General features: G+C 58.8%; 1 protein-coding gene across 1 annotated transcript; it reads left to right on the top strand.

Annotated features, from left to right (window-relative positions):
- Window positions 1-39: 39 nt before the first annotated feature.
- LOC119096249 (propionyl-CoA carboxylase alpha chain, mitochondrial-like) lies at window positions 40-10,031 on the top strand. Its single transcript, XM_037219064.1, is given in 15 exon segments — window positions 40-207; window positions 1,278-1,389; window positions 1,614-1,749; window positions 3,025-3,127; window positions 3,436-3,530; window positions 4,161-4,270; window positions 4,273-4,380; window positions 4,943-5,091; window positions 6,404-6,448; window positions 6,450-6,572; window positions 6,574-6,639; window positions 7,193-7,348; window positions 8,722-8,924; window positions 9,279-9,360; window positions 9,683-10,031. Coding segments are annotated over 15 exon segments (1,878 nt in total). The 3' UTR covers window positions 9,905-10,031.
- The last annotated feature ends 1,003 nt before the right edge of the window (window positions 10,032-11,034 follow it).

Here is an 11,034-nt window from a genome sequence, read left to right as displayed (position 1 = left end):
GGTGCGGTGCCCTGACCTCTGGCGCGCGCCGCCCGGCAGATGCACGTGAAGCTGGCGGACGAGGCGGTGTGCATCGGCCCGGCGCCGGCGCGCCAGTCCTACCTCTGCATGGACAAGGTGCTGGAGGCGGTGCAGCAGACGGGCGCGCAGGCCGTCCACCCCGGCTACGGCTTCCTCTCGGAGAACGCCGACTTCGTCCGGCTGCTGGTGAGGCGCCGCGCCGCTGGCTTCGCTACGACCGGCGGCAGCAGCGATAGTATGTGCAGCTTGACAGTGGGATGTCGCGGGCATGGATCTTGTGTAACCGCTGACACTTTGGGGCGCAGGCCGTGATTGACGTCATCAGATGGTGGTGCTGATGGCCATGCGCTGCTTTTGCAATTTGTCAGGAATTGACTAAAGGGATTATCCTACCTTTGGAGCACGTTAAAAAAAACTCTTGAAACACCAGGGCTAGTTACGTCTAATAATGACGCTGGTTAGGGTCACAGCAGCGCTGTTAATACATGATGCAGATATCGGTTTTAATCATTCTCGAGACAAAATTACACTCGGCACTTTATAACAGCACTACGCTTCTTCCCGGCGGTGGCGACCACTTTCGTCATGACAGCTACCATGTGCGCCTCTACTGGTCCTAATAAAACAGCGTTTGTTTTGCTTTGTTGGATTTTTTTGTCTAAAAGAGCGTTTCAAGCTTTCATAACATTTATTACACAATTTTTGGACACATTAGTGTGTTGCAAAGATTACAGAACACACGCGTTGGAAAAAAACAAGACAGATTAAGTGTTTTACGTTCAAAGTGGTGAGCAGAGTCGAGTAAGATTTCTCCGCAGGTTTGGTTACATTTGAAATTCTGAGCTGTTCAGAAGAGTTTAGAGGAAGCTGATGTTACTGACAAAATCGTACGTGTCTGATTTAACAATAAGTGAAAAGTGCAGAAAGGTGGGGCGCTCCCTTTCAGTAGTTGGAGTAGTTTGGTAGGGGTTTTCTTAAGGCACATTCCCATTACTCAGGACACAGCATGCACCCTTTGTCGCATGGGATGCGCTTAATCTGGTCGTGGTACATGTTGTTTTTTGTGACATAACTTATACTTCTCTGTTTTGTCGGTTGGTATGTTCCGATATGTACGAAACGCATGATTTTCTCCGCTTGGATATCAGTGCACGCCATGTGCAGCAATTGCATTTTTGGTGGCCACTTCGATTTTATGTCCTGTTTTGTTGGCGATTGCACGTCGGCCGTGTCTCATGGGACCCCCTCGTCAACAGGAAGAGAACAACGTCGCGTTCATTGGTCCTAACGCGAACGCCATCACCGGAATGGGCGACAAGATCCAGTCCAAGAAGCTGGCCATCGAGGCGGAGGTCAACACCATCCCCGGTGGGTGTCAGTTCGTGTCAAACTACTTGGTGTGCAATGCCTGGCCAGTTGACATGCCTCGTCTCGCTCTCCGTTCGCCAGTGTGGTCTAACTGTGCTCCGATAGTGAACGCTACCGTGGAACGTCTGGTATGGCCCTGCTTCGTTGTCGTCGGAGGAGCGAGGCGGCGTATTTCGCGGCCTGGTGAGCGACTCGTGACCCGCGCGGCTCGCGCCCTTCCGCAGGGTTCGAGGGCGAGATCCAGGACGTGGATCACTGCATCGCCGTGTCGCGGAAGATCGGCTACCCGGTCATGATCAAGGCGTCGGCCGGCGGCGGCGGGAAGGGCATGCGCGTGGCCAGGAACGACGAGCAGGCCAGGTCAGTGGCGATGCGGGCCGACCCAAGTGGCCAGGTGTATGGGAGTTGGTGTTCAGATCCAGAGGTGTCGTAGGCTCTTGCTGCTGGAAACATTCACCGATTCCAGTGTCCAAGAGGGCATACTGCCTAGATGGCACCGGCGACGACTTGTATCGATACCAAGCTAGTGTGGTAAAACTATTTTCTGACGTCGTGAGGGGCTAGTTTCTAGTACGTGAGGCTATGTGCGTGGCTGTGGGCTTAGATGCCTTGTCCAGCAGAGCTGATCTGGTCTACGCTGAGCCTGCCATCTAAGATGGTGGCAGGATCATTTGCCTTTCAACACCTAGCTCGATAGACGACGTTGCCTCTCATGTTTCGGTCGCACGGAACTACAAATGATTTTATGCGCCGTACATGCCGGTGCTCGGGTGGCCTGGTGCAGGCTGGCACTCTCTGACGTGTTGTCGGCGGACCCGTCCGTGTCAGTCGGGCCAAGCTCCGCACCCGCTTAGGGACTGGTACCCCCACCCGCTCGACATTGGGTCAGCGGCCAGAAGCGGTCACGTCCCGATGCTGCCGCCCCCGTCCCAACTCAAGCCTGGCTGCAGGACTGCGCGAACGCCAACCGCCGCCGCTGACCCGCGCACGCTCCAGTGGCTGCTGGTGTAGTCCCACGCTCTTGTGTGTGTTCTCTTACATGGCGTCCGTTTGTCGTGCCTGGAGTCCTCACTTCGAGTGTCGCGGCACATTGTGTTACTCGTGTGGTGGACATGTGACAACCCGTTAGCTATGTTCGCGGCGCTGTCGGAGAAGGAATTCGTGGATGGGCCATTGGCTACTTTTGTTTCTTGCGTGTTGCGTTTGTCGCACTGGGAAATGTGTGGTAGGTAGGTGTGACTTACGAATTATTGCGGAACTTTGGCCATAGATTCAGCTCGGTATCTGTGTTTGTGTCCTTCGGTCTTCCCAGCGAACCACGCCCTGCATGTCAGGGAGGGGTCCTGGGATGCTATCCTGGCCTCCGTGTCAGGGAGAGGTGCTGCAATGTGACCATGTCATCTATCTCGGGGAGGATTGCCGTGATGTTACCCCATCCTCCGTGTCAGGGAGGAGTTCTGTGATGTTTCCCTATCCAGACTGTGCCAGAGAGCGGTTTCGTGATGCAATCGCTATGCCCTCCCCGTCAACGAGGACCCAGTGACACAACTTCCGTGTCAGGGAGGGATTCTATGATGTGCTCCTGCCCTCGCCAGGGATGGGTTTCTCCTGACACGACCCTGTCGTCGGTTTCAGGGAGGGCTTCCGGCTGTCGCAGCAGGAGGCCGCGTCCAGCTTTGGAGATGACAGAATTCTGGTGGAGAAGTTTGTTGACAGTCCCCGGCACATTGAGATACAGGTGAGACTCTAGGAACACAGCTTGAAGAATTCCGTCCGCTTGGGGCTCACACCCTTGGTAATGACGGAGCATATGCTGTTACGGCTTCGCGGTCATGCTTTGTGTGCATGTTCTTTTTCCAAATGTGCCTGAATGCTGCTAGATAATCAAACATTTGATGTGTGTTAACCCACACTCAATTGCATCTGGATCAAAATGTGTTTTGTTCCATCTTGCTCAGTGGTTTTGGCGTCTTTTCTCGGACTGTGTTTCTTGCGTTGCTCCTCGTTTCGGAACTCATCTTTTCTTCCAACTATTTGTTTTGCCAGGTCCTGGCTGATCAGTTTAACAACGCGATCTACTTGAATGAGAGGGAATGCTCAATCCAGAGACGGAACCAGAAGGTCATTGAGGAAGCACCCAGGTCAGTGTGTGCAGACTGAGGCATGGCTGTGTGAAGCATATACATCCCAAGCATATCATACAGAGGGATGATTGTGCCTATGGTGTCAATGGGAATTCATTGGTCAGTAGTGTACAACTGCTGGAACTGTCAAATGTGTCATCAAATTCAAGTGATAATAATCGATTTGTCTCCCTGATGGGTCTTTTTCTGTCCGTGCTGCCCCATTGGCCACGCTCATCTCTACCACTCCCCCCATCTCTATGCTCCCTCCATCTGGCAGGTATCCATTCTCTCCATGGTTCTTCCCTCTGAGGTTCTTCTTCTCTACGCTCCTGCGCGGCCTCCTGTGATGATTTCCCTTCTCTCGGCACTCCTTCTCCCGGTATCCTGCCCCACTAGGACTTGTGTCATATAGCAGATATTTATCTCATTTAAGCCATCTCTCTCACAGCTTCTGTCCAGTTTATGTACCCCTCCCTTTTTTTCCTGACACCGCTCCTGCCCTAACACTGCCCCGCCCCGCCCCTGACACCGCCCTGGTCCCTGTCACCGCTCCTTCCCCTGACGCTGCGCCCATCCCGCCCCGCCCCTGACACCGCCCTGGTCCCTGACACCTCTCCGGCCCCTGACACTGCCCGGCCGCTGCAGCGTGTTCCTGGACGCGCAGACGCGGCGCGCCATGGGCGAGCAGGCGGTGGCGCTGGCTCGCCGCATTGGTTACAGCTCGGCCGGCACCGTCGAGTTCCTGGTGGACGCACAGCGAACTTCTACTTTCTGGAAATGAACACGCGCCTGCAGGTGGAGCACCCCATCACCGAGTGTATCACAGGCGTGGATCTCGTGCATCAGATGATCCGCGTCGCCAGCGGTGAGCGGCCGCCGCCGTCCCCCTGCTCCCTCCCCCCCCTCCCATGTCTCCCACCTCTCTTGTCTCTCCTGCGTCCCCTGACTTCGCCTCCCCGCGTACCCTGACTTTCAGCTTCCCATGCCTCCCGCCCCCCCCCCCCACGTCCCCCGCCTCCCTTGTCTCTCCTGCGTCCCCCGCCTCCCTCGCCTCCCCCGCGTCCCCCGCGTCCCCTGTCTCCCCCGCCTCCCCCGTGTCCCCTACCTCCCCCGCCCCCCGCCTCCTTCGTCTGCCATGCCTCCCCGCGTCCCTCGCGTCCCCTGCGTCCCTTGCGTCCCTTGCGTCCCTTGCGTCCCCTGCGTCCCCCGCGTCCCTCGCCTCCCTCGCGTCCCCCCCCCCCACTGGGTTCCGTTCCGGAACGGCTTGTAGGGAGTTTGGTCAGCTAAAAAGGCCACGTACATTCTTCGAAGATACCCTGAAGTGACTTTGAACACCACGCGAACATATTCGTGCGATTGGGATGTTGGATCGAGTGCTTCTGCGCTTTGAGGCCCTGTCGCCCTCATATGTCGGGTGTTGCTGTCAGGACACAAGCTGAAGCTGAAACAAGAGGACATCCCCATCCGTGGCTGGGCTATTGAGTCTCGTGTGTATGCCGAAGACCCGTTCAAGAACTTTGGCCTGCCATCTGTCGGCAGACTGAGCAGATACATGGAACCCAACCACCTACCCGGTGTAAGGAGCTGGTGCAGTGCTTCTGCTGTCTGTACTGCGAGTATCGGCTTGTGTCATTCCGGCATCCATTGTGCTTTCCTTTGGAATTTTGGTGTGCTGGCACGTTTCTTTTTGTTGCTTAGTGCATCAGATTTGAAATCTGTATTGCATATGGCAAGAATCCATGGCGACGCCAGTATTGTGTCGGCTGTTCGTTCGTTCATATCTGCAATGTGTAACATATCGTTCTGTTCATATATGAATTACACGACGTATTGATCACTTGATAGCTGCTGCAAATGCCGTCGCTCTAATATCAGAACTGCTACAACTGCGGTTGATACAGTAACTGATGTCCAACAGCTGCAGTCCCTACAGAAACATAACACCATCGTGTTTGACAACAATTACGAAATGAAACCGTAAGGCAGTGGTGATGGTTTTCAAACCCGCGACCTGTCGTCGGTATACCAGACTGGTTCTCTGCCCGCGAGCTACGGTGTCTGGTTGTATTTTAACGCAGCGAAGGACCCATTTCCGTCTGTCGCCCTTGGTCTGACCAGCCTTGGTTCGAAACTGGCATTCCCCTCCGTCCCCCGACCGGTGGGTCGGGATCTGGCCTGCCCTGGTGTGCAGCGGGTGCCCTGCTCGCCGTGACTGGTAACGCGACCTGACCTGACCTGACCTGACCTGACCCGACCCGCGGCGGGCACTCCACCCTTGCTCGTCGACCTCTGAGGGGCGCCTGACCTGGCCGGCATTAGGCGGCCCGGCCCCGCACCTCGCCCGCGCCCTCTGACCTGACGGCTGACCTGGCCGGCACTAGGCAGCCCCACCCCGCGCCCCCGTCCGCGCTATCTGGCCTGACGGCTGACCTGGCCGTCGTTAGGCGGCCCCACCCCGCACCTCCTCCACGCCCTCTGACCTGACGGCTGACCTGGCCGGCGTTAGGCGGCCCCACCCCGCACCCTCTCCGCGCCCTCTGACCTGACGGCTGACCTGGCCGGCATTAGGCGGCCCCGCCCCGCGCCCCCGCCCGTGCCCTCTGACCTGACGGCTGACCTGGCCGGCGTTAGGCGGCCCCACCCCGCACTCTCTCCGCGCCCTCTAACCTGACGGCTGACCTGGCCGGCATTAGGCCGGGCCTCCCGCCCCGCGCCCACGCCCGTGCCCTCTGAACCTGACGGCTGACCTGGCGGCGTTAGGCGGCCCCACCCCGCACCCTCTCCGCGCCCCTCTGACCTGTACGTCTGACCTGGCCGGCATTAGGCGGGCCCGCCCCGCGCCCCCGCCCGCGCTCTCTGACCTGACAACTGACCTGGCCCGGTCTCAGGTACGCTGCGACTCGGGCGTGGAGGAGGGCTCCGACATCAGCATCATACTACGACCCGATGATCTGCAAGTTGGTGGCGTACGGTCAAGACCGGTCGCAAGCGGTGGCGCGCAGCCTGGACGCGCTCGACTCGTACGTTATCCGCGGCGTGACGCACAACGTGCCGCTGCCTGCGCGACATCCTGGCCGAGCCGCGCTTCGTGGCCGGCGACATCACCACCAACTACCTGCCCGAGGTGCGGCCCGCCGGGTTCGAATCCCGCCGCGGGAGACTTTCGACCGGTGTGGGTTTTAACCAAGGGTGAGGACTTAAATGTCTATCTATGTGCCGATGGAGATCCAACAATGTGAAGTGGTCTGTGCGTTGGGACTACTCAATGCGAGATAAGGCTGGTAAAGTGCACTTGTGTGTTAATGGACAAGCTGTTCCTATATGAGCGTGGTTTGGCACCTGAGGCTATCAAGATCAGTTCATATTCAGCTTCCGCCTATGAAACTTAATTCTATGCCCCAAATTCGCGTTGGTGGGTTCGGGCCGCACACGTTATTCACGTTGGCCTTTGCACACAGTTTGTTAACTTGCCGACTCATTGGCTCCATATTTTGTCCACAGCCATTCCCTGTCCGCCCCTGCCCCACACCGTGCCGTGTCGCCCCCCCCCCTCCCCTACCATGAGCCAGACGCTCGCCCCACGCCGTGCCGTGCCGCGCCCCCCCCCCCCCCTCCCTCCCCTACCGTGAGCCAGACACTCACTTCCACCACCACCTGACCTCGGCGCCCGGCCGCAGGTGTACCCGGATGGCTTCCGCGGCCACCAGCTGACGGGTGAGGGGCTGGCGCGGCTGGCGGCCGTTGCCGCCGTCGTGCACGTGAAGCACCAGCGGCGCTCGGTGGCCGTCACCGGACACCATGCGCTCCAGCCGACGCCCACCGCCTGGGATCTGGTACGTGGCGGGCCGGCGACCGGGGCCTGGTCACGCCGTGTGTGTGCGCTCGGGCGGCCCGTCGCGCTGGGTTTTACCGCTGCTTGCCGCTGGGAGACTGGCGCCCGCTGCTGCTGCCCTGCCCGGGGTCCCAGCGGAGCGCCCCTGCGGCCCTGCCGGGACCGTCCAGCGGGGTTCACGGTCGGGGGTCGTGGGGCCGGGTGAACGCAGGAGGGGGAAGGGGGGGGGGGGGGGGGTGGGCTGCAGTGTTATCCCACTGTTTGCCTCACGCCCTAATCGTGCAGCAGTCCGGTAGACCCGGACGGTCTGTAGAGGCCGAACGTGTCCTGACCATACGAAACCCAGTTAGATGTGGCGGGCGGCCGCCACAGGACTCGCGGATGGGCATGCTCCGGGTGGTGCAGTCTGACAGCCCTGTTCGCATTTCAAATCACTCACGTCGTCACCTATTCCGCCACGGAATCAGCCGCGGCTTGACGGAGGGTGGCTGTTCCAGCTGTCGCAGCATCTGAAGAGTGTACATGCATGTCACCCCTGGACTACATCTCGCCCGGGTCAGCTCGCTGCGTGCTGAAGCCCGTGTGTTTCGCCCGTATTGCGTACTAATGCAGAGTGTCGCTGAAGTGAGATGATAGGCCGAAATCGCCTGCCGCCGTGGTTTCAGTTCCCTGTTTTCTTTCATCATGAGGAAACGTTTCCTCTCAAGATGTCGTCTCCCCCTCTGCTTTCTCCCAAGGTGTCCTTTTCCCTTCATTTCCTCTCAAGATGTCCCCATCCCTCTGCTTTCTCCCAAGGTGTCCTCTTTCCCCTTCATTTCCTCTCAAGATTCCGCTCTCCCCTCTGCTCTTTCTCAAGGTGTCCTCTTTCCCTCCATTTCTCCCAAGATGACCTCTCCCCCTCTGCTTTCTCCAAGGTGTCCTCTTTCCCTCTGTTTCCTCCCAAGATGACCTCTCCCCCTCTACTTTCTCTCAAGGTGCCCTCTTTCCCTCCATTTCCTCCCAAGATGACTTCCCCCCTCTGCTTTCTCCAAGGTGTCCTCTTTCCCTCCCTTCCTCCCAAGATGACCTCTCCCCTCTGCTTTCTCCAAGGTGTCATCTTTCCCTCGATGTCTTCCCAAGACGTCCTTTCCCCTTCAGGGATGTCCTGTTTCTCTGTTTTGTCTACTCCCGCCATGTGGTGCCACGTCCCCAGCTGCTCGCCCCCCACCAGGCACCGTCCCCCGTCCGCCGGCCGGTGCTGCGTGCTCAGTTCGACCTCCACCCGCCAGGTGGTACCACGTCCCCAGCTGCTCGCCCCCCCCCCCCCCCCCCCACCAGACATCGTCCCCGTCCGCCGGCCGGTGCCGCGTGCTCAGTTCGACCTCCACCCGCCAGGTGGTGCTGTGCGGCGCAGCCGGGGACGTGCCCTGCGCGGTGCGTCAGACCGGCGCTGGATTTGAGGTTACGTGCGGCGAGCACCAGCTGACAATGGCCGATGACTTCACGCTGGCCGAGCCCGTCATGAACCTCACCATCAACGGACAGCGCGAGATGGTGCAGCTGGTGCGGCGCGGCCTCAAGGGCGACGCCAGGCTCAGGTGCGCGGCGCCGCTGGGCCGGGGCAGGCGCGCGGCTCACCGTCAGCCGCCTGCCGGCTTCCGGTCGCGCGCGCGCTCTGCTGCGCTCGACAAGGCGGTTGTGCTGCATGCTTCATGTGGGGGTCAACTATCCATTGGCGCGGTCGATTTTCGGTTGTTTTTGGAGGGGAGGGGTCCACCGTCTCAATCTTCCGAAAGTGTGGTTTTCGGGCTGTCCATGGTTTGAATTCTGATGAAACGGAACCAGTGAGTGAAGCTACCAGACGTTTCATCGTTGATCTGTCGAAAGCCAATCCCGTCTCGGATGCTGGGCGTCCTCGCTGCCCATGACGCCGGGGCCGTGTGCTGTCTCAGGTTCCGAGGAACGGCGTTTGACGTGCAGGTGTACTCGGACGCTGCCTACGAGTACTTCAAAATGATGCCGAAGAAAGAGGAGGTGAGACTCCGGTCCGTCGCTCTGGCACCGAAGCCTTGTTGTAGTTCTCGTGATACACACCGGGGCAGCCTTTTTGCTACATCTTTTACCTTGCTCCGTGTCGCCATTCATGTGCGCTCAGCCCTTCAGCAAAGCTCGCATGTAAGCGGATGGGCTTGCCGACGAGCTGGTCACTTGCCGCTGGAGGCCTTTCTGCGTGATGCGCCATGAGATGGGCTTGTCCATGAGTGACACCCAGAATAATGGCCACCCCGGGAATGCCTCCTGTGACGTCCACACCGCCATGCCGTGACATCATACCGCCGGTCTTGTCGGCTCGCAGGCGGACGTGGGCAAACAGGTGACGTCACCGATGCCGGGCCTGGTGAAGTCGGTGGCGGTGAGCGTCGGCGACATGGTCTCGGAGGGCCAGGAGGTATGCGTCATCGAGGCGATGAAGATGCAGAACTCCCTGGTGGCCGCGGCCACCGGCAAAGTGCGCGCCATCCACGTCAAGGAGGGCGACACCGTCGAAGACGAACAAATCTTGGTGGAGCTGGAGTAGGAGCGATGACAGCCGGCAGATGCGCGCGGACTCGCGGCTGCACGGTGGTGACATCTGCCGGCGCGATGGGAAGCTGTTGACGCTGCGGGGCGAGCGTTGATTTTTGTATTGGACGGTGCTTAATGGTAGCGGGTGGCGTGGCAGTTCTTCGTGATCGTTACCGCGTGTCGATTGTCACTTCTCTTGTTCGTCGGGTCTGCATTAGGCTGTGAGGTAATGATTAATTAGTTTTCAATTAAGTTGCAGTGAAGACAATTTGGTTCTTGTCGCATTTAACTCATCGCTTCCCCCATACAGTATGGCAAGGACAATTGATAACGGGTCTACCTGACCCTTGCCATCATCTTAGAGGACCATGTTGTGTAGAACAGTATGCGTATGAATATTGAAGACACCTGCCTTTTGTTACGTAGATTGTATTGGGATTTGGGAGTGAGCCAGTGGAAGTTGCAGTGTGCTATGCGACGTGGGACGTGCAATATGATGTAGCGACGAGATCATCTCGGAGAGTTTACCTATGTGTGCAGCAGAGAGATGGATTGCAACCAAAATGACACCGCGTGCGTCGAATTCACCCTCCTCCAGACGGACTGCAGCGACCGGGGTACTTTATGTCCGTTATCAGTTCGCAATCACAGACACAAGCTCATATCTCGGTAGCATGGCGCCAACACATCACCAGAACGCGACACGACCCCTCTGTCTGCCTGCACTTTTTCCCCACACCTCATGGGTACTAACGTCGGTGCGAGCGGAGATGGGACACCTGCCAGCCGATGTCGACTCTGAGCGGTAGCCCGCGCGCGGAGCAACACGCACCGGCGGGGAGCGGAGCGCTGCCGTCTCGCGCGGCACCGTGGCGCCCCAAATCACACCACACGAACGTCACCAGAGGCGGCGGCATGCCTGGCAGGGGATGGCTTTGGCCGCGATCAGTCGCGTCATGGTGCTGCTCGGCACGGTGCCGTCTGATGTGTGGGCAACAGAATGAGTCAGCACTAGCGCGTACTTTGGACCGCGGGTGCAGTCTACCTCTGCCCCAGACTTGACGGCAAGAGTTCAGTCTCTTGAGGTCAAACATGTCGATCCAGCACAGGACTGCGCATTGGCCAACGAGGAATGGTAGGGGC

This window comes from Pollicipes pollicipes, unplaced genomic scaffold (genome assembly GCF_011947565.3).
Source record: "Pollicipes pollicipes isolate AB1234 unplaced genomic scaffold, Ppol_2.1 Scaffold_4295;HRSCAF=5057_pilon_pilon_pilon, whole genome shotgun sequence".
Taxonomy (NCBI): domain Eukaryota; kingdom Metazoa; phylum Arthropoda; class Thecostraca; order Pollicipedomorpha; family Pollicipedidae; genus Pollicipes; species Pollicipes pollicipes.
The sequence above is the reverse complement of the archived record's forward strand: the minus strand, read 5'-3'. Positions and strand labels throughout refer to the sequence as shown.